This window comes from Apodemus sylvaticus, chromosome 18, assembly GCF_947179515.1.
Source record: "Apodemus sylvaticus chromosome 18, mApoSyl1.1, whole genome shotgun sequence".
In the NCBI taxonomy this organism is placed as follows: Eukaryota; Metazoa; Chordata; class Mammalia; order Rodentia; family Muridae; genus Apodemus; species Apodemus sylvaticus.
Window position 1 is genome coordinate 7,304,404 of NC_067489.1, and position 23,540 is coordinate 7,327,943.

The 23,540-nt window shown below is 45.2% G+C and overlaps 1 protein-coding gene across 2 annotated transcripts; it reads right to left on the reverse strand.

The window, feature by feature from the left end:
• Positions 1–897: 897 nt before the first annotated feature.
• Positions 898–22,722, reverse strand: Ankrd10 (ankyrin repeat domain 10). Of its 2 annotated transcripts, XM_052161886.1 has the most exons (6): positions 22,366–22,722; positions 19,880–20,032; positions 16,458–16,549; positions 7,908–8,143; positions 5,435–5,530; positions 898–2,322 (listed from the first exon to the last, which is right to left on the reverse strand). In XM_052161886.1, exons 1-6 carry the CDS (start codon positions 22,570–22,572, stop codon positions 1,859–1,861), a joined length of 1,248 nt encoding a protein of 415 aa, XP_052017846.1. In that variant the 5' UTR covers positions 22,573–22,722; the 3' UTR covers positions 898–1,858. The 2 variants fall into 2 exon arrangements, with proteins under 2 accessions (XP_052017846.1, XP_052017847.1); XM_052161887.1 differs by lacking the exons at positions 16,458–16,549; positions 19,880–20,032; positions 22,366–22,722 and adding an exon at positions 11,544–11,667.
• Between the last annotated feature and the right edge of the window lie 818 nt (positions 22,723–23,540).

A 23,540-nucleotide genomic window follows, 5' to 3' on the forward strand; every position in this document is an offset into this window, starting at 1 on the left:
CCCAAAATACGGAACTGGTATTGCTGTTACATGCTGAAGCTGGGATTATTTTATTTGATATGTATGAGTATACTGTTGCTGTCTTCTGACATACCAAAAGAGGGCACCAGATTCCTTTACAGATGGTTGTGAACCACCATGTGGTTGCTGGGAATTGAACTGGGGACCTCTGAAAGAGCAATCTATCAGTGCTCTTATCCTCTGAGCCATCTCTCCAGCCCCTGAAGCTGCGATGTTATTCAATGCCATGTTCATGAACCATGCTTGCAAAATTGGCTCTCAGTTACCTTGAACTGTCAGAAAGACGGTCAGCCACAATGGTCACAAACACATCTTTAGCAGGACAGGAGGCAGGCACACCCCAGCTACAGCTGCAGTGGTGCTTCCAGGAACATCAACTAGGAGCCTCTGGGGGTGGTTCTGGACCACAGGGATCTTCAGAGGACAGGGAGGTGGCTCCCATGCTAGTGACCCACCTGAAGAGAGCATGCATGCTGCCCCACCACAGATTCTATGTAGCATCTCCATCCCTAACAGTCATATAGTGCCAAGCAGTTCTCAACATGGGTCAAACATTTCTGTCTCTATAGCACAATTTGAGTTACCCATGAACTTGCTGACTGTATCTGCTTCGTGTCTGATACTCCAGGACACAGTTCACAGGGACGATCCGATCCCTCAGCCTGATGTCAGTCACACAGGCAGCTTCTCGGACCGCCCTGGGGAGTGGCTACATTCTTCACGTAAGGCTCAGTAGAATGAGGGGCACAAAGCTGAGCACTAGCAACCCATGATATGGGGCGTGAAGACAAACCTTGAAAGCAAACCAACCCAATGCCAAATCTTTCCCACCATACACCTCCTGGACCCCACCCACAAAGCAGGCTAAGAGACAGATCAGCAGCGAGCTTTCTTTTTTATTCAACTTGTAAAGAACAGCTTGAAAACAAAATGCTACTACAGTCTTAAAACACTGGCTTTGTTATCTCACAGTTCATCTGCACTGATGTTCATTACAAAATCAGAAGTCACTGGGTATTTGCAGTATAACCACTAGTTGCCTAAACAAAAGCTAATTTCTATAAAACCATGAATTGAATGCAGCCTTAATAAGAGAAACCCAAAGTTCTCTCAGTTAACTGAATATATAGAGGTGCATATATTTAAGCAGAAAACCTCAAAAAACAGTAACAAAAAAAAATAGGTCACCATAGTAAAATATTCTGACCCGACAGTTCCTACAAACAGCAACATCCACTGTATATAAAGAAAGCCATTGTCTGTGGTAAAAAAGTCTAGAGGTCAAGTATAAATGTGGAGTAAAAACAACAAACCTAGTACATCCTGGGCAAAGGCTGTTGCTAAGGAACCCCAGGCAGCAGTCTACACAGAGAGGGAAGGGGATTACTACACCCCTGACCACTGAGCGCACCTGCAGCAGTTTCAGTGAAGACACAAAGGACAGTCCCCTTCCCGGGGTCGCTGCTCGATGCTGCTGTGAGGGTCCTTGCGCAGACAGGGAGTAGCTGTGTTATCAGGAGTGCTACAGCAAACAGTATCGGTGAGCGGAAATGATGCCCAAACTGTCCTGATCAAAGACGATTCACAAAAAGGTGGCAATGTCTCGTGCCGTATGGGAGGGAAAAAAAAAAGAGAGGCTGGTGTCAAACAAGAGAACCCTCCAAAGTACACCTTGCAGGAGGCCTGCCACTCTATGAGAAATGTCTATGCACAAAGCAGCACTCCCGGGGAGCTATGTGAATGAATCCAAGGACTCTCTCAGAAAGCTGAGGCACCTACAGCACAGGCTATGCAGCTTTCTCAGGCTGGTACTGCAGAGGAAGAGGCCACCCTGGACTCAGGAGCCATGGTGCAGCTGCATGGCACCCAGGACAGCACTATCGTAGCGCTGTTCCACCTGGACGCAGCTCGAGTGCTCCAGCACACTGCTCAGCTCAGGGATGCTCTCAGCGGTGTCCCCAAACCCATGGTAGTGTCCGTAGTGCAGGCTCTCCCCTATGTCTCCCACCCAGGATGGCCTGCTGGCCACACAGCTACTTGGGCTCCCGTTCAGATGGAGAGATCCACACATCTCGGGGTTAATGCCCATGGTCTTTTCTGGCTCCTCAGTCCCATTAGCACAGACAGAACCCTGGCCACTGGAAAAGGGCTGTCCATTGCTAACTCCATTAGATCCTGTTAAGCACGGGTGACTCCTGCTCTCCATCCCATTGAGCTGGGTCGCGCAGGGGAAGTCCAAATGTCCATTGATGACACTTCCATTTGTCAATGTATTCAACACGGAGCTACTGTTTTTCATATCTGCATTAAGAAATACACCTGTCACCAAAACGCAGACCAATGGGGAAGGAGAAACTAACATATGTTCAACTCTTGCCACAATTATACGACTCTGGTTTGTGTTCTGTTGCTTATTTTTTTTTCTTCTGAACAAACCAGTTCCCTTTTCAAGGTCACACAGGCAGATTTAGAAGTATAAACTTATTTATTTCAGTAGCCTGGGAGAGAGCTCTGAAATGCAAGTTGTCATCAAAAGAAGACACAGAGCAGTAGATAGTTATCTACAGAGGACAATTTAAGTCACTCCCTGAAGGGTCCGTCAGAACCCAAGGGAATATTCTTTATTAAGACACAACTTTTCTAGGCAAGGAGGAAAGGCAAACAGAGTGGGTCTGCTGAGGAAGTGCCAACCCGTGTGCCAGTCGGGTACGCGCCAGTGCAGGAAGCACAGACAGTTACTGAAGGAACTGTCCTTGTCTTAGCAGCACCCATATCTACACAATCCCACAAATGCCACTCAGCGCAGGTCACAGCACAGAATGGAGCTACAGCAGGGACGGCCCGTACACACCCACACTGGCCGCTCTTCTCAGCCCTTAATCAAGAGCAGCTCTGAGAAGTTCCTACTGAATCAGACCAACAGTGACCCTGAAAGCCAAGGTCTCACAACCGGTTATTTCCAGAAACCATCTATGCTAAAAAAAAAGTGTGAATAATTATTTAGTGCACAAATCTAAAAGCCCACTGACAAGATGACGTGGTATAGAAAAAAAGCCCATTACAAAATGTGGGCATCCAGGCTGAGAAGAAGCAGAGTCAATGCTGATGCTCTCGGGAATTAACATAATCCTGCCATCTCTTGCTTGTTAATAGTAAATTTTATCTCAATGCTCAGGCTGCTAAGAGAAACACAACACTAGCTCCACACTCCACAGGCTGTGGAGGAAGACCCACGTCCAGCACACTGACCTTTGCCTATGTCCTGTCATGGGCTTCGGTTACTAAGCCACAAAATATCTGCATCCCTCCAACCAACTTTCCCCAAATTATAAGTAATCATAACTTAGAAACTGGAACATGTTCAGGATATTTTTCACCTAAAATTACAGCATTTCTCTTTAAACAATCCAATATTAGAAAATGAATACTTCAAGGACTAGGAACAAAACAAAACAAAAAGAAAGAAAGAGACAAACAAGATATTCTCAATGGGGAAAAGTAAATTACTTTTCCCAAAATAAAATATAAATTACCTTTTTAGGTGATAACTCATAAATAGCATGATGAGTTTCTAAGTAGTCAATGTCTGAAGACAGTAGTTTCCCCATTTAATGAACAGCTAAAGTGTATCAGTTTCCCTACATAATCTCTTTTTTTCTTTTTTAAAGCTTTATTTATTTCATTTATGTGAGCACACTGCAGCTGTTCAGCTGTTCAGACACACCAGAAGAGGGCACTGGATCCCATGACAGGGGGTTGTGAGCCACCCCTACGGATCTCAAAATCAAAGGGATGGCAGCCTAGCCTTGCCTGGGTCTGTGCTGCCATCAAGGGCAGACGCTGGAGACTGCAGGTCCGACAGCTCATCCGATTCCTCTCTACACCTACTACTCAGCCGTGGTCAGAAGCCACTGGATACCACTCAATGGGTACAGGGAGCCAGGCTGAGCTCGGGAAGAAGCCACGCTCACTGGACAACCTGATGAAGAAGCCCACCCACGATGGGCCTCAGGCAAGGGACATTAAAAAGATGACAGGATCACCTCCCAGCTTTTCAAAAAGTGTAGATGTATTTAAGGAGGAACGCCTTATTTCTGTGCAGATCTCTGGGCAGTCAGTGGTAGCTGTCTCACAGGCTTTCTGTGGACACCGGTGCTATTTCACACAAGGAATTGGCAAGAATCTCTAGGGAGTCCCAACATGTTTCTTCAGTCACACAGTACTGAGAACACCAGGCCCACATGGCCTTCTGACATCCAGGACAAACTGGCTTCAGAGAAAAGCCTGCTCAAGTCCAGCACAGGCCTGGCTGTTAACTTAAGGCGGGGGAAGAGCTGCTGCCCACAGGACCAGGAGGGGGCAGTGCTGCCTCCGTGCACGAGAGGCTTGGGTTCTGGCTCTGGTCACTTTTCCTCGGTGAGGCAAACCAGCCTCTGCAGACAGAAACCCTCAAGTTTGAAGGTGCTCTCTGAGCAGACTGCCCATGGCTGAGCAGTCAGTGCATTTAATTATTTGGCCAAAGATAGCACCACCCATGACTGAGCAGAGCAAGTTCTGGGCCTGAAAATATTCCCTGTGGGGTGGGTTTGGAAACACACAAGTGACCTTTTACTACCAGTGAAGAAATGAACACAGTTACAAACATTTTTATAAAAAAATAAAAAAATTAAATGATGGTGTTTTTGTTGTTACCTAAAGAAAGGGGAAAAGGCATGTGCCAAATAAATACAGCATTTCAGGAAATCCTAAGTCTAGGAAAACTCAGCTCCCCTGACTTTGAAACTGTAAAATAAGGGTTATATTTTAGTATGCTGGACATGGTAACATGCAAACAGCGCAGAAAACAGTACTAACAGTCTTCAAGGGAACGCTAGACACCAAAGCCACCAAGAGTGTGGGGCAGACATCCCAGACTTGTCTGGAGTGGGTCACAAGCCACGGCCACCACTCTCATGGCTCCAGCTTTTACAGCAAGCTGCTCATCTGCTGTTGTGCCTTCAGAACATGAGCGACATCTTGTGCAGAGCCACCCGAGGCCACATCACGAGACCATGACTGTAGAGCTCGTGAGACACAAGCAAGGCACACCATGTAACCACTTCAAATCAACAGGGAGATCGCACTAGTTCTCATAGCAGTAGAATTTATCAAAACCACTTAATTCTTGCATCTGTACAAGTGCCAAAAAAGTATAAATTATAGTAGAACCCTTTTTCAAGACACTGGACAAGAAAGTGCAGAGTGAGAACTCAGAAATAGTAAGCATACTGATTCTTGCAACGACAAGGGGTCTGCATTGCTGAAACAGTATATATCTCTATTTCTTTAGGTCCAACAGAACCACTCTCCTGTTGTTTGGTGTCTTCCACCACTGGGGTGTTGTTGCAGCTAACAGGAAACTGTCCAGTCCCACCTGATACAGCAGCAAACTCTCGGTCCACATGCATTCCGTCGGCGTCGTCTTCAGCCTCACCATTTGCTAAAGGCATGGTGTGATCCAGACTTGGAACTGCACAGGAAATGAGGTTTTAGATTTGTGTCCATAAAGAAATCAAAGGCACGCTTTGCATCCACTTTTATCTACACTACAAGCGTTACAACTGCCAAATAATTTAAAGAAGCAAAGATCACTAATAAACTTTTGTATTACCTGCCCCCTACAAATGAGTTTAATGAAATTTTACTGAAGACAGTTCTTAATGTAAAGCGTTCAAAGCAATCTTGTCATTTAAAATACATCCACTAATTCCACTAAAAATTACAGATAGGGTGACGTCCAAGCACGGCTCACCCCCATGCTCCCCTCCTGTAATGTCTGGTCTGACTCCTCAACACAGAAGACTGAAGGCACGTACATAGGCAAGGACTACACAGTTTGGTACGGGAGAAAGGAGCTGCTGCCACATCATCTCCCCTGGCTTAGACTGCCACTCTGTGCCTGAGGGCGGAAGTGCACAGACGTCCTCAGCCCTCTCACCTGTGCCTAACTTAACAACCCTCTCAGCTAGGACCAGCTCCTCTCTAGCAAAAGGCCTCTAATTTAGTAAGAATGGGTTTTTTTCCCTTTTATGGTAAAAATGGTTCTAAGAATTGCTACTACACATTGCTTCACTGGCACACACTTCAGTCTGTTTATCAAGCATAAAGAGGAAAATCACAGTCCAGGTGTGGTTTGTGCAACCAAGAAACAGAAGCAGGTGGCTCTCTGAGCTTGAGGCAAGCCACAGCAAGTCCCAGGTTAGCCATGGCTACAGAGTAGCCTCTATCTATCTATCTATCTATCTATCTATCTATCTATCTATCTATCTATCTATCTATCTATCTATCTATCTATCTAATCTACCTACCTACTAAAAAAAGGAAAGAAAAGACTAAAATGTCATGCACAGGAAAACAAATACTGCTTCTCTCACATGGAGATCTTTTACACACACACACACACACAGGACGACTCAGGGGGAGGAAAATCTAGTAGGAAGAGGAAAGCAGCAGGGGTATTAAACACAAAACACATATTACATGTATGAAAATACCATACTGGCTTCTAATATTTTCTATGTTAACTACTTCAAAAGAATCTTTTTTTTTTTTTCCCCTGAGACAGGGTTTCTCTGTATAGCAGCCCTAGCTGTCCTGGAACTCACCCTGTAGACCAGGCTGGTCTTGAACTCAAAAAAGATCCACCTGGGATTAAAGGTGTGTGCCACCACTGCCCAGCAACAGAATCTTTTACTCACTGCTGACTACAGACACCTTAGGCCACTACACTGTGTTCGGCTGGGGTGTCTCCCTCCTGTACATTCACAAACAACACATTTAGAACATTCAAAAGCCCATCTTTGTTAACATTTCTTTAATAAATACCTACAATTATTTCTGGGTCAAAGAATACAAACAAAGCAGCTCAGCATTTAAAGTTTTTGTAACAGAAGAACTGGGCTTCTCTGTATAGCCCTGGCTGTCCTGGAACTCACTCTGTAGAACAGGTTGTCCTCGAACTCAGAAATCCGCCTGCCTCTGCCTCCCAAGTGCTGGGAATGGAACTCACTCTGTAGAGCAGGTTGTCCTCGAACTCAGAAATGCGCACTCAGAAATCCGCCTGCCTCTGCCTCCCAAGTGCTGGGATTAAAGGTGTGTACCACCACTGCCCGGCTATCATCTACTTTTTAAACCACAGAATTAAATTGATCTCTCCCAATCCTAAGGACAACTGTGTTTGGATTCCATATGAGCACCATCACACCTTCATGCTGGTGGTGTTTGTAATTGTATTCTGTCACTGCTGAAGAAGCCATTTAAGCTACATCTGAGAAAGCGGCCTGTAGATGTCTCAGTGACCCATGTTTACTCTGCTTGGGTTGGAAGGGAAGCAAGCACTATCTCATCCATTCTAGGGGAATCTGAAGGCCTCTTGTGACCTTGTGAAGTACCTGCATTTACATGTTCCTACCCACAGACATAAAATATGTAGACAAAAATTGAAGCCATTGTTTACACTTGGCTAAAAAAAAACTTTAATAAGCATATAGAAAATTTAGGTATATATAAACAAACAGATCAAACTTTCATTTTAGACTTGTTCCATTCTGGCTTGGAGTTCTAGAATTATATATGATGATCTCTGGGGTGGAAATTCAAGGGTTTTTTTTTTTAAAAAGCCAGTGGTGTTGGGTGTTTTGCTGGGGCAGATTTGTGAGAGTCTCTCTCCCTCCATCTCCCTTTCTGACAAGCAGTCTATCTTACGGTGTGACAAGGGCAGTCAGTTTTTTAGTGTCCCCACACAGGACTCTCTAGGTACTTGCTTGGTACCAGGTGCCTCTCAAAGTTGCTTTTAGCCAAGAGAAAGGGTAGGACCCTTGCCTTTTCCCACCACCCAAAGGTCTCACCTCTGGTTCTAGCTTTCTTCACTCCCACCGATCCTGAGTCTTCCAAGCATCTCTTTCGATTCGTTCCCAGGCTAATGGGACTGGGATGTACGTGCTCATGAGCTCCACTCAGGGCGCCATTAGGACGGAAAGGGCTCAGTGGATGGTGCTGGAGGCTCAAGAGAAACTGGGTGCACTCTTGGAAACCCTGGGTTTGTGCAATGTCTGCTGCCGTCAGGCCACTGGCATTTCTCAGGCTGTGTGACACAAAAACAATGAATTACATCCCACAGCACTTGACCCTGGTGTCTGCTCCTGACAAGCTGACTAAACTATCTGAAGGCCATAACAGATCTACAGCAAATCTTCATTAAGGGAGCAGTTAATCAGCCTGGTCTGTAACTAACTTCTCCTTGCATATATTTGATTTGGAAGACAGTTAAAAAAAAATCAATATACTAAACTTAAAAGGCATCTTCCTGTTTGACTTCTCAAAGCTGTGTCTTATGTTAGTCTGAAGAATCTAAGTTTATTCTAACTTCAGACGTCACCTGAGGCAGAGTCTGTACTGCCTGTACCTAACTCTAAAACCCATCCTTCAGCTTGAGTAGATGCATACAAACAAGCATGTACTGACAACATTGTCCATGGCATTCATATCAAGTGACTCCCTGAATGCAAAGTCACAGCTTAGCAACAAGCCAGATTTTTGGCTGATATGTGACACTCTAAGTGGAAGTTCAGAAGGTATCCTGACAAAGTGAGCTGTCACTGGCTCCTCACCTGAGACAGGTGAACTACATTTCAATAGATTTGGCCCTCCACAGGAAAGTTTGCAGAAGTGTACCATGTTGGCATTGTACAGCGCTTGGGTGGACACATCTCTGAAAACCCTGCAGTATTGGCACAGGAGCTAGGTTCCCTAGGCTGAGGCCTACTCTCCAAAAGGAACTTAAGTGTCGCTTGGCAATAACGCTAAAGTCATCAAGAAAGACACACTGGGAGAGTTTAAGCCAAAGAGCCGAATAGGAAAGAAACAGCTGAATTTGTAAACAAGAGGAAAAAGAAAACTGAGGGAGTGAAAGTCGCTCCGGTAAAGCCCCTCAGAAGGCAAGTACTCGTCTGCTCTGAAGGCAGCTGCAGGGAAGCAACTCTGTTAGTTGCAGGCTCGTCAACTGGTGCTGGGTATAACAGTGGTGAGGAGAGCTTCCATACCTATTCAGCCAGCTACTCTTCACGCCCACCCAAGACGTGATGAAATGGAGGCCTCGCTTTGTATCAGAGATGAGCAATCCAAACCCTGATGCTTGCGCTTGTCAGGGTTACTGTTAAGGCAACAAACAAACAAACAAACTTAAAAATAACTATAGACTCAGGGACAAATAATGGTTCTTAGTTCACAAGGATAATCACAGCCCTGTCCTCCATTTCCAGCCAGTGGTCACATGCATGAGGCTTCAGCTTCAGAAAGTTTTAGATACTCATTAAATATATCTACTTAAAAAGAGAGAGGAAATATATATCTGAAAGACAGACTCAAATTGAGTTTGTGTGTGGTGCACGTGGGTGTAGTATTGGTGCGCATGTACTAAAGGCTGACTGTCTTCTTCAATCTCTCTCCATCTTAGTTTTGCAGATAGGGCCCCCATTGAGCCTGGAATCCACTGATGTGGCTGACTCATACAGTGAATTGTATGATCTCCCTGTCTTCCCAATACCCGGGGGACTGACGCTTGCATAACAAGCATTGTACTGAGTTATCTCCCCAGCCCAAGTCTAACTCAATGAGATACAAAGAGGCAAGACTTGAGAATCCCAGAAATCAGTGCACTTTCTTAAAAATAAAAAGCAATTATGTATAGGAAGAGTAGAAACACAGCCACCACCCTCCACTTGTCTTCTATCCAGACATCCCGTTTCCTCTCTTGCTCACCTCCACTCACCATTCGTACTCTCCACTCCTGGGTGAGAGAGAGGCCCTCACTCATGTCCACTCAAATCAAAGACCTCCGCATGGCAGCTGGCCTGAACTGGTCACCAGGGGACATCTAATCCAGGGAACACACAGAGCAAGAGCTGCTCTCAAGGTCTTCAAACTACTTTTAATAACTTAATAATTTATAAGATGCTGAAAAGTATGTGGGCTTCCATATCAAAATTAGAGTAGGTACTAACTTATATCCCCTCAAAACATGTTTATTTTTTCCCACTGTTGGGGATCAAATCCTGGGCCACACACGCAATAAGCACTCTATCCTTGAGGTCCACCCTTAGTCATTAAAATACTAATTTTTAATGAGAGAAATTTGGGTCTTAAAATTCTTTTTTCGCATATGCTTGCTTGATTAGCTCACATTTCAACTTTAGAGTTTTAACAGGTGAGACAGTAATCGTGAGTAGAATACTCCAAGTTAACTGACCTCTGACCCCTCTGCAGTTTAAGGAGGCATTTTCACCTTTCCTATCCTAGTTGCTGAAGTCCCATGGGAGGCAGGCACATGAACAAATCATTTATGACCTCCATGTCCACTTTACTTGCTAGCAGTCCACCCCTTCAGCCTGTGAGTCACCAACATGTTTACCAGAGTGCTTTATGACTGACTAGGTCATATAGACACAAACTCTAATCAAGTATCAACAGACAAATTACCTGAGAGAAATGGCTAAATGATCTTATCCACTCTCTCTGGTCCAAATACCCATATAAATATTAAAAACAGGGAGTCTATTAAAAATTCTAGTCTTGGGCCGGTGAGATGGCTCAGAGGTTAAGAGCACTGAGTGCTCTTCCAGAGGTCCTGAGTTCAAATCCCAGCAACCACATGGTGGCTCACAACCATCTGTAATAAAATGATGCCCTCTTCTGGTATATCTGTAGATAGCTACAGCGTACCTACATATAATAATAAATAAATCTTAAAAAAAAAGGGAAAAAAAAGAAATTCTAGTTTTCTTGAAACTCTGAAAACAACTTTGAGAAGGAAGTTGGCAAGATGAGACTTTCAGTCTCCAGCAAACAATGCTCCTGCCAGTCCCAGCTCTCTGTGTCCCCAAGAAGAAGACAACAGTTCCCTGGCCAGGCTATCCTCTTCTCAGAGCACGGTAGGCAGGCTCTCCGCCACTGAGCCCTCCTGCTAACCTTTCAGAATCAGAAAACTAGCACATGGGAGCTACAAATGAAATATTTTGCCAAAGTGGCAAAAATGAACCAAACTGTTATAAAACACAATTTTCTGTAAGAATATTTGGAGTGTTAAATTTAACATATACAAGGAACTTTAGAACTGTCACAAAGACCAGCTACCCCTTTGATTTTCCACTTACAGTGTCACAATACCAGAACAGAGAAGCCATTCCAATGAGTGTTTCCTTTAATTAAAATAATAGTCACAGATCAGGAACTAGCTAGTTTTCAGAACTCAAGGTGTCACATCACCATGGTTATGCTTTCTTTGTGCTAATGCCATGTGACAATAAGAAAATAACCACAATTTTTATATAAATATTTCTGTTAAAATTCTGATCTGAATTTAGCTATTGTTAGTTTACAAATAAAAAGGTAGATATCATAAATTAGGGTAAGCAAAGCATGCAAATCTAAAGAATCTATATCTGAATTCCTAGATTAGCATTAAAACCAATCACCGCAACAAATACCTCAACAGTATGCTTGTGTGCAGAAGGGAAGCCATACTGAGCATTCAATGCCACAACCGTAAGGTTTCGGAGAAGCACCTGTGGCAGTTTCAGCAGTTTCTATGTGAATGCTCCCCCTTTCTAGGATTACTTGAAAAAACCAAGTCAATTCGAATTACGTAGCTGTAAAACATTGACATGTGTAGTTTTTACAGATTCAGAATCTTCTGCGTGACTTAAAACGGGCATGGTTTATACACAGGAAACGTCAATCATAAGGGATCACATTTGCAGGCAACACTGGATTAAAAATACATACACACACATGAGGTGCAGGAGCAGTCACGGAGCTGAGCCGCTGTGTGCGGCCACCTTGACTGTTTTCCTGCTGACTTTAAGAGTTACCTCTGGTAACTTTAGCATGAAGCCAATTTATGTCAATATTTCAACAAATTTTAACAGTATGGACTAAAAACCATCAACTCACGATTCTGGTTACTTTAAAATTTGTATGCTGTATCGCAAATACATTAGTAACTATTCCTAGATGGAAATAAGCAAATAAATGCAATCATTAAAGAAAGATTAAAAATAAAAACATTTACTAATGTCCATTTGTACAGACAAAACATTAGCATATATCTGTTATTGCAGTAAAAGAAATACAAGTGTATTTTTAACCCTTTGGTATCCAAACACATTATCATGAAGACTTTCATCAATGCACTCTTCAGGTAATAGGAAGAAACTATTTTTAATAAGTTTCTACCTGAATAAATTTGGTGCCAAGTTTTCATTTCAAGTTCAATATTACTGAGGATGTTTAGCATTGCAAGTGAATCACAATTATGTTTGCATACATTAAGATACTTAGCATGTTTCAGTATGATTTAACAGAGAGAAAATTGTTATGTCAAAGTTGTTGGTTTGTTTTTAAAGCACTAATATAAAAGCAACAGTTAAAGAGTGAAACCCATTTCTTATTTAGGTTATTAATAAAGTAATTTAAGGTCTGCCTGTCACCTCTGGGGCCCATCACACACTGACTGCTTCTGCCTGTAGGCACCCACAGCTGCCTCCAGCCTGCAGTTCCTGGATGGAGGAGAGAGCAGCAGCAGGAGCAGAGACTCTGTGGTAGGGACCATCAGAGAGGGGCAGTGTGTGAGGGTAGAGAACTCCGAGTGCTAGAGCATCAGACCAGTTAAGTTGGCGATGCAGAGACATCTAATAGGATCATGGTTCTGAAGGAGATACATCAAGATCAATTAACCTTAGGCATCAGAAAGAAGTGAATGGCTAACAGTAAATCTTGGTTTTGTCCTGAAAAAAGTTACAAGTGAGCTTCTGACATAACACATTAAATAAATATGTTCATGATATGTGTTTGTCTTGGTGATAGCCCTGCCTCTCAGGTGAAACAAATACACTTGCTTCCAAAGTACAAAGGCCTAACAGCCTGCAGCAGCTGCGACTGCGGCCTACAGGCACTTCCATCAGAGACAGCTGAGCTCCTTTCTTTTTCTTTCCCGAGAGACAGGGTTTCTCTGTGTAGCCCTGGCTGTCCTGGAACTCACTCTGTAGAGCAGGCTGGTCTCGAACTCAGAAATCTGCCTGCCTCTGCCTCCCAAGTGCTGGGATCACAGGCGTGCGCCACCACCGCCCGGCTTGAGCTCCTTTCCTTCCATACGAGGAAAGGCTTTTTACAAAGAGCCAGAGGCCTGCTTATCTCCACCCATTGCTGCTTCTTCGGCTGCCTAGTGAGCAGTGGATAAGTACTTCAAAGGTTGCCCAGTACATCTATCATAAAACATACAACTTCTAACCAAGTCATGTTCTAAAGAGGGGAAGACTGGTATCAGCCCTGCCTTCCACATCATGAGACTGAATCAGAAAAAAAAAAAAACAAAAAAACAAAACAAAAAGACAATATGCATGCGTGTGTGCTTACCTTGATTCTACCTAGAAGAAAAAAACAATTTCCTCTAGGAAAATTTTAGTATCAGGTGGACTTAGAAGCATCCCTTTCCTCAAGAAAGTAAAGTTACCTAAAATGCTAAAAGACTTTAATCATGAATAGCAAATTTTTGTCTTTTTGCAAAATCACAGCCAGACACAACCTTCTACTGCTCCTCCCTTAGCAGAGGAGATGGGCGGCTCTCCTGTGCTGGTGCATGCCCTTTTACTGACTCTCAGGACAGCCAGCAGTTAGCACAGGTAAGGAAGTCAGAGCCGCCACAGTTCACCATGCTGAAACAGCTGAGTTCCTGAGTACACAGACATCATGTGTGACCCGGAGTATCTGGACTTCAGTGAGCAGAGGCAAGCACTGGCAACCGCCACAGAAGCCGGGAGCAGAAGCTCATGTGGAAAGATAACTTGGCACCAAAACTCAAGAATTAAATTAAGAGAAGAAAACAAAAGTCTGTCAACATACTCACGTGTGGTGCTAGAAAATTTAATACGATGCACAGCTGCTGAAATGTGTTATCTTACAGTTGCAACCTACATTAACAAGTCAGTCATATAACAAACCATTCTAGCCACAGACACTTAGCAGTTACCCTCATCTACCTGATGACCAACAAAAGCACAACTTTAGTCTTTGGCCACTTTAATGCAGTAGATATATAAAAAACAGAGTAGGAATTAAAAGCAAAGTCATTAATTTAAAAAATAGCAGTATGAGGCAGCTTTTAACCTATTCACAGAAGATAACTTTTTAATTTCCTAAATACTATAAATTATAAAATGAATTAACAATTACAACCCATTCTGAAATGGAAAATATATTAAGTGATTTTAAATATGTAAACTAATGTAAACCTTTGGTCTTTGGGCAAAAAAGACCTATCATGTGCTGGGACTGCATCTGGCCATGAAAGCAGCATTATAGGGACTGCAGACCTAGGCACTGCTGTTTGGGAGGATTCAAGCTGCCTATGTAGACAGAGCAAACAGGATAAATTATAAAAATGTGCAGAACAGATACCAAGAAGCAGCTTTTAATTTAGCTTACTGGAAAATGCAACATTTTCTCTAGATTATAAACCAAATAACCACATATACAATAGCAATAAATAATGACTACTTGTATTCTAAATCCAGGCCAAAGACTTCTAATTTTAAGAATTGCTTTTGCCTAGGTAGTTCAAGATAAATTTCCTTCCAAAAAAAAAGTAAGAGCTCAGTCCAGGGCAGTCACCATAGTGCAGGGTCTCGAGGGGGTGGCTCCTGTACTGAGATGGGGACAGACTGGCACTCGAGGCCGTGCTCAGCACACCTGGTAGAAAAGAGACACTTGAGGGTCCTGTAACCAAGGACAGAATTGTAAATAAGATACTCATTTAAGATACCTACTTAAAAGAAAAAAAAAAGGACATAGTGACAGATATTTAATGGCTCAAAGGATTAAACTACCCATTAAAATTAAAACATCTTTGTAATAAAATGTTCAGGACCAATTAAAATATAATTTAGAAAAAAAGTAAGCTATTTAAAAAAACCCCAACTTTAGTTGTCCATTAATTCCATAAATGATAATTAAATAATTTAATCAACTGTTATATATGTCTGTATTTATAATTAAAGATTGTTATTAAAAGTCTAAGTCTTTAAATATAAATACAGATAATAAAACTGATTCTATAACTTTAAAGCAATTGAGACTCATCTTAAATGTTTTAAGATTATATAATACATATTCACATATCAAGTTGATTTTCAGTTACCTTACATCCCAGCTAAATAAGCCACAAGGGTCTCAGATGTTAACAAGTAGGCCTCAAAGGTCCGCTCCTGTCTCAGCCTCCTGGGTGCCAGCATGCTTGGGCAACACAGGCCATGTTTATAACAATCAATACCCAAGCCCAAGCTCAAGGCAAACTTGGCAATAAAAAGGAAACAGAAGCTAAGACAGTGACTAAGCTGAGCTCTGGACAGACATATGATCTAACATACTTGGTTTTGTTACTCAGGACCTATGTTTAGAATTTACTGTAATATGAAGTCAGAATATCAAAATGGAAACCAAAGGGTTAAACTAAGTTTTTTTGTGGGTCTTATTTCATCCAAAGTCTTGATTTTCACATTTCCTGTTAGAATAAAGTGGTTTCTAATTAAAAAAAAATTTAAATTACTCATTAAGTTACAGTAAAGATTTAAAAGTTGGTATTATCAGTTATTTTGGTTATTACAGCTCTCTATAGCTTACACTCAACATTTTAGGGATGAAAAACTGCATCCATTTGTTAATGTTGTGAACTGCAGAAGAAAATTTTTACAATGTAAAAAAAGTTAAACAAATGAATATAATACTTAATAACTGTCTAAGGCCTTGGCTAGCTAATGATGTGCACAGACTACATTTCTGAGCTAGCATGCTCACACACTAGCATGCTCTAAGAGGACACGGGCTCCAGCCCGAGGAAATTCACCCCTCAGCATCAAAGGCTCCAAGCATGCTAAGTCTCTGCATGTGCAGCTCCAGGTTACTAGAAGCTGTAAATCATTAGGTCAAAGGAGACTTCATATGAAGCCTCTCATCGCCAAAGAAAACTAGACAGAAATACTAGACTGAAATTCAAGACTGTGGGCCAGAGGGGCGTGCAAAAGCACTGTCCTCTAATCCAACCCCTCCCCTGTCTGCCATTAGAGCCTGGCAAACCAGGTGTGAAGACCTGCCACAGTGAGGGCTTGGTGGCACTGCACTGACATCTCAGGAAGGACTGTTCGTCTCATTCCACTCTCACGTCTCTCTGAGCCACGTCTGCTAGTGGTCACTCTAACACAACTTCCTCACTAACACCTGACCAAACAGGCACAACTCTACTAATTTTAGAATAAAGACTTGTAAGGCTTCCGCTGCTCTAGACACTCCTTCTGGATACAACATCTTGACTACATCTCTAAGTGGGAGGAATAATTGAAGACACTTACTCGGTGTGAGCCCCGTTCCCCACCAGGGCACTGATGCACTCGAGGCTCCCTGAGCGGGCGGCCTTGTGAATGGGAGTTTCCCCCTCACAGTCCTGAAAAACAGAACGCATGTTTAGGCTCACCACATGCTCACAGTGAGAAGCAGGGAATCCAGAGAGCCTTGCTCTATCCTTGAAATAAAATAGAATAGAATACAGTGCACCAGAGAAAAGAAGCTGAAAGCCAGGCAGCAGGGCATACTACCCAAAACATTTAGCTACAAGATACTGATGAAGGAAGACCTTGGAGAAGTCCAGTACTGATGGTGTGTGAGTGCCAGTAATGCTGACTCACTAATCATTTTATCCTGGAACCTGGCACAAATGTGTTGTATAGAAACTCAAATTAACTAGCTTATGCCCAGTAAAAACAATTCACACTAAAACAGTCAGGATAAGAGAAAGCCCACAAGCAACTTAGAAGTTCAACTTCCCATCTATCCCTCTAGCTTCTATAGTGTTGAAGCCAGTAAAACACAAGAGCGAGAGTCTTCAACTCTCTGTGCTGAACTGAACCACATGATAGAAGATGATCAAGTCAGAGGATGGGATAATGAGAAGGAAAAAGCCTAAGCCAGGCAGGAAGGCTTGGTAGCAGACAGACCTTCAGCTTGGCACACTCTCAAAAGGCCAACAGAAGGACGTGAGCACCCAGGGAGCCACTGCGTGGGGGGGTGGGGGAGAGGAAGATGAACTTGCTTTACTGTTTTAACAAGAAAACCCTCCTAGTGTGATGCTTCTAGGTTGTAAGAACCAAAGCAGTAAATGCAATCAGATGAAAGTGAGCAAGGAGGCAGAGACTCTCATCTGACCACTGTCTGTCAAGGAACGGGGTGTGGCTAGGACTTGAATGGATCACCCCCCCCCCCAACAGCAGTAGACTGTGATAAAGATCAAAAGGCAGGGGTGTGGCAAATGCTAAGTGCATGGCCCTGGGAAAGGGTCATTCATAAATGTAGCAAATGCTCACCCGCATGCTTGTCCATGCTCTACCGCTGAGCTACATACACTCCCAGCCCACCAATCCTTAGACCTCTATTTATTTTTTTAAATGTTGTCTCTTGTCTGGAAAATACTATTATCTCTGTGCCTTGGGCTGTTCCTGTCCAATAAAGCCTGGTTACAACAAACCAAGAGATGATCTACAAGTCTTTAGCAAGGCTATCAATAATGGCACTAAAATAACAGCAGCAAGAAAACTAGCTCCATTTCGCGGTTGAAAACTCTCAGTGCAGGGCGATGGTGGCGCACACCTTTAATCCCAGCATTTGGGAGGCAGAGGCAGGGGGATTTCAGAGTTCGAGACCAGCCTGGTCTACAGAGTAAGTTCCATGACAGCCAGGGCTACACAGAGAAACCCTGTCTGGGGGGGGGGGGGGAAGAAAAAAAGAAAAAAAAAAAAAAAGAAAGCTTGCAGCGCTGAGTCTCCAGACAGCAGTTCCTGTCATCTCAACTCCCCTGACAGTCAAGAAAGCCGATACAAACCTGACCATGGAACTGTAGCCAGCTGATATGCCAATGCCAAAAGAAATTTAAGTGGACACAAACAAGGTGAGAGAGGAGCAAACTGTCTACCCCACAACACACCAAACGGTATGCAGGTCACTGCCGGGTCTACAGTGACCTCCAGAGCCAGCAAATGGGGACCCAAGACATTCCAGGTCCAGGTGAGCACTTAAGTTGAGAAATTATAAGCAAGAATAGGAAGACTTGCTCTGGGAAGCAGAGCATGGGATGCTATCTGAAGGCATACCAGAGAGTAGTGGGGACATGGGGACACACCTTTGAGCTTGTGTTCTTGGCATCTGTTGAAAACAATGAACTACATAAGATGCTAGCTGAAAGAACATCTTTCTTTGTTTGAAAAAGCCTCAAAAAACAGAACCAATTTCTTTACACCTTTCTAAACGACATATAGTTAACTACCTAACGTTAACATAGAACCTAAATTCCACACGAACAGCAAATCTGAGCTGTTGTCATTCACGGAATTACTACCTGTATTTCATTGGTAGAGCTGGAAGCAGTCTAGTAAGTGACCTGTCCAAAGCTAGACCGCAGAGTGAGCAGAGGACCCAGACTCGAACCCACAGGGCCCATTCTGCTGGGATAGGAGGCAACAGCCTGATGTTAGCAGGCGGACAGACATGCCCAAGTCCTGCAAGGTGAGAGTGCAAGAGAGAAATGTCAAAGAAGGAAAGGGAGTACACAAGGATCTAAAACTGTCCTTACTCAAGACAAAAAAAAAACAAAAACAAAAAAACAGACCGCACTGTAAGTCTCAAGGAGAAGGAAACTGCACAATACCCTTTCATATTGTCTTTGTCTTAACCATGGCCAAACACACACTTGCCATTTTCTGTGAGTAGCTAAGTTATCTCCAGGAAAGGGACCACTGCTGCTATAAGCTAAGCAGAAGGGAAGAAATGAAGTTCCTTTGCATACAAGATGCTGATGACAACTGGAAAATACTTAAGGGGCTCACAGGTTAAGGGTCACTAACCCTGGCCCTGAGGGCGGAGGCTCCATTTCCAGCGTCTAGCATCTGGATCATGGCACCCACAGCCACCTTCTCCAGGAGATACTAACACCTCTGGTTTCAGCAGGCATGCACACATAGTCACACACAGACACACATTAATTTTTTAAAAAGGAAAAGTACATTTAAAAAGTACAGGAATAGAACAAAGGGTGCACATCATATCCACCACGGCTGCCAGCGGGCAATTCCCCCTAGAGCAAGGCAGTAAATTCAGATGCTCCATTTCAGACCATCTACTGGATGCTTCTCTACTATAGGCTGGCTAATAACATAAACATAGATTTGGAGTACACTTAGGTAAGAGTCTAAAAATACAGCATTAAAAAAAAAAATCTGGCTCACATAACCTCTAGTCTGTATGCTTCAAATTTCTCACATCATTTAGTCTTCCACTAAGGAAATAACACCTAAAATGACATTTTTATACCTAGTCGCCACACCCAACTCGTATGTGAAGGGCAAACCTGTCCTGAAGCTGATACAAGCCATCCACTAGCACGCCTGGATGTGTCTCTACAGTATCTGTAAAGTTAAGGCAGCAGTGAGCTGGAGCCAGGAAATCTGGGCTGTGGGCCAACAGCCTTCTATTATCAGCTGTGACCTTGGGCAAATCACCAAACCAGATCTGAGCGAGCCACATAACAGGTAAAAGCACTCTATAAACTGAATGCATGCCTCCAGAGGAAAGGGCTTATTAGTCACAAGTAAGTGAAGGAACAGATTCCAGTTCACCTCAGGTAAAGACATTCGACTCTAATTAAGGGCCCAATTTAAGGCTGTATCATGTGAATAACTGGAACTGGAAAAACAAACAAAAGGCTGTGTCAATCAGGCCTTCTTACCGGTTTGTTAATGTTGGCCCCAGCTTGAATCAGCCAGACCAGACACTGAGGATGTCCTCCAAAAGCAGCAATGTGGGCTGGGGTCTGGGCATAGCGGGTGGTGGACACATTCAGTGAGGCTCCTGCTCTTACCAACTGGATTAAGCACTCCAACTTCAAATGCAGGTGGGAGGAAGAACAGGACATGTCAGTATACCAATTACTAGTTCACAATCTAAATAATTCTCTAACAGTCACCAGCGGCATTTTTGTTACCATTATTTTCTTCTCACAGTAAGTTAGTTTTGTCCCATCACTACACAAAATGTTGTTAAAAACATTTATGCTGAGTGGCACCTTCTTAAAACAGACACAGACACACACACACACCCCTTCTAGCCAGGCTTTCACATTCATGGTGATTGGCAAGCTGTAAAAATCAAACTCTTTATCGTCCGACTTTTTTCTGTAAGCACAACCCTCCTCACTGAACGGCCCCAAAGCTCATCCTCTATCACTTCCTCATCCTTTAAAAATTGAACAGATGGACTAGAGAGGTGCCTCAGCGGTTAAGAGCACTGACTGCTCTTCCAGAGGTCCTGAGTTCAAATCCCAGCAACCACATGGTGGCTCACAGCCATCTGTAATGGGATCCAAGAGCCCTCTTCTGGTGTGTCTGAAGACAGCTAAAGTGTACTCATATAAATTAAAAAAAAAAGCTGAACAGAAAGAAAAGTATGCAAAATAACTAACTATAATAAAAGAGTCATGCCACAGCTGAGCTCACCCAGCAGGTGACTGACTAGAAGACCGGCAAGCACTGACAAGACACAGCCAGATCCCGCTGTGTCGGCCGCTGGTTATGAATCCACCACATTCAACATGTGCCTACACTGTGGCCAGGAATTTCTTTGGTACTTACTTGTTCTCCAATTTTGGACTGTCTGTTTCTCCTGACCACAAGGCAGTGAAGCTGTGTTTGGCTGCAAGCAATTCCTGAGAACAAACAGCACCTGAACCCTCTATCTGTCTCCCCAAGCAATATAAGCTTGTCCTTACAAAGGACAGGTCACTTTAATAAACACTTGTGTGAGTTTTTATTGACTGGCAGGCTACAAAACTTGCACAGTCGGCAGCGAGCAGACTTTAGAGCAGTGTTAGAAATTAATGGCTGGGAGATTTCCCAAGGGAAAATGGAAGTACAACGTGGTAGTAAGATGGAACAGGTGTTAAGTGAAGAGCGGTTAGTTAACCTTTAAAGAGGAGCGTTCCCAAGATTTGAACCTATTAACTATGCCATGTTAAACCTTGGAAACTGGGTTTGGGATCATGGAGGGTACTTTTAAATGGGGCATCTTGTAAAAAGCAAGGTAGTTAGCCTTCACAATCGCCAGTCTTCCGGGAACAATTAAGCCTTATAAATGACTGGGTAACCTGAGCACCCCTAGTAGGTACGTCCTAAGGAAACCGTGCTGGAAACCTACAGGAGGGGCAAGCAGTAAAACAAGGCCCGACTAGGCAAAGAGGCTCCGCCTTTTCGCCTCGAGGAGCTTTCCTTGATAGGTGGACCGGGTTTCCAAGGTGGTTCCACATCACAAGACCATCCAGGTTTCTGATAGGAAAGCTCAAAACCACAACGTCCTGGCCTCAAGCTACAATACTGGTCTCCAAAGTCTGCAACTCGTTCTCGTTCTCAGTAGAAGTGAAAAGGCTCCTTTAGCTTTAGATCAAATTCTGGTAAACAGTACAACGTTAAGTTTGCCGCTTTAGGGCAAGAAGCACTTCTATATGCACATAACTAAGACGACCACGAGGGCAGCAACAACCCGCACCCAACTGCAGGCCACCTTTCAACACCAGGAGGATGTGGCCAATTAGCGCAGCTTACACAGGGCGGCCCCGGTTGAGAAAGGGGGCCGGGTGGCCCGGCCGCGACCCCGCCGTCGGCAATAGCAGGTGCAGACTTGATACCCCCGGCTGCGAGAGCAGCACTCATCCCTTCGTGTCTTTAGGGCGCGCTGCACCCGGGTTCGATTAGACAGGAACGCGAGGTTCCCGGTTCCCTCCTCGCCACGAGCAGTAACCTTCTACACGACTTCCGAAGACCGGCCGCCTCCGCGCAAACCGTCTCAAATGCAGTCTGCCCGCCCCGCTCGGAACAGCCACAAGTGTGCACATGCGCCCTGGTTCCTTCGGGGAGCTGGCAAGACCGACCCCATTTCCGCCCCGCCTCCCAGCACTCCCAGCGCCCCCCGAGGTCCTGAGTCGCGCACCGCCGCACATGCGCCTTGAGCCCCTCGAGGCGCCCGCGGCGCCGGAGCAGCTTCCGCGCCCCCACCCCCTGGGTCGCAGACTGCGCTTTGCAGCACATGCGCCCTGGAACCCTCAAGGGGTGCGCAGGTGCTGCTGACCGCGCTGTCGCCGCGCTCTCCAGGCACGGTGGGGGTGCGCTCTGACCCTAACAGAACACCACGAGGAAAATGGCGCCTTAAAGTGCCCGCGCCCACCTTGCCGAAGTGCGCGGCCCAGTGCACGGGCGTCCAGCCGTAGAAGGAGTCCTCAGCGGCCAGGTGAGCGCGCGGAGTGTGCGGCAGCAGCGAACAGAGCGCGACCAGGTCCCCGTCGCGGCAGGCGCGGTGCAGCGGGAAGCGGAGCGACAGCAGCTCCTCGCTGGAGAAGCCTGCCTCCACGCCCGCGCCCGCTCCCGCCGACATGATGGGTCGCTGGAAAGCACGCGACTGATCTACAAGAGAGATGTGTCGGCGAAGGCCTGCGAGTCAGCCGCCACTCGAACACAAAGGACAGGCGAGCTGCTGCCGCGTCTCACCCGCCTCCGAGCGCGGCGAGCACTGAGGGCGGGACCTAGGCGCCAGGGCGGAGCCTGCGCCTCGGCAGGGTGGGGCCTGACGAGCCAAGGCCTCCCGCAGCTGGTGCTCAGGCTGACGCCCGGGGTGGGGCGTGGCCTACTCCTGGACAAGGTGGCCCTGGCAGGGCGCTGCCTAGAGAGCCAGGCATGAGTGGGCGGAGTCTGACCTCTGCCTTCCGCTAGTGGTGTTGAGGCTGACGCCCCGGGTGGGGCGTGGCCTTGGCTCCGGGGCGGGGCCTCAGGGTCTGAACTGGAACGCAGCCTTAGGAGGCTGGTGTTGAAGTTAGGGCTGGGAGTGATCACGGCTTGAAGAGGCCGCTACTGATGCCAACGCTGGAAGTGCAGGGGTTGAGGGTGGGTCTGCACGTTAGCATGGCACGGGTAAGAGGGGAGACTTGGCTGTGATTGACGCCTGAGGCGGCCGCGCCTGAGACCTCACCTAGTGCCTGCTGTCTAGGACACTGGAAGTAAACCTAACTGAAAATATTGCCCAAGGCCCAGGCCCGGACTCTCTCTGATTGGCAGCTGAAAACCACGCCTTAACTAAAGGAGGGATTTAGGGCGGGCCCGGGCTCTGGCGGATTCTTGGGGCAGCGGGGCGTGTCCTCACACTGGTGGGTGTGGCCTGGAGCGGTGGAGCTGGGCGGGTTCCTGCTGAGGACGATGCCTGAGGCGCAACTTCTAAATAAAGCTGCTGCACTGCCAGACACACTCGCGAGTGGGGACTCAGGACTCTGGCAGCCGGCCCTGGCCTGCTTCCGCGGTTGCCTGAGTTCCTCCAATTAGTGTTTATTGGGCGCCTGCGGAGCACAACTC

Excerpts from the sequence above, each read along its gene's own strand:
- Ankrd10 (XM_052161886.1), bottom strand. The coding sequence starts at position 22,572 with ATGTCGGCGGGAGCGGGCGCGGGCGTGGAGGCAGGCTTCTCCAGCGAG. Across the intron at positions 8,144-16,457 it reads GGGAACGGGGCTCACACCGA|CCTGAGAAATGCCAGTGGCC; the intron begins GTAAGTGTCTTC and ends TGTGTCACACAG. Across the intron at positions 5,531-7,907 it reads GAAGAAAGCTAGAACCAGAG|TTCCAAGTCTGGATCACACC; the intron begins GTGAGACCTTTG and ends TTTCCTGTGCAG.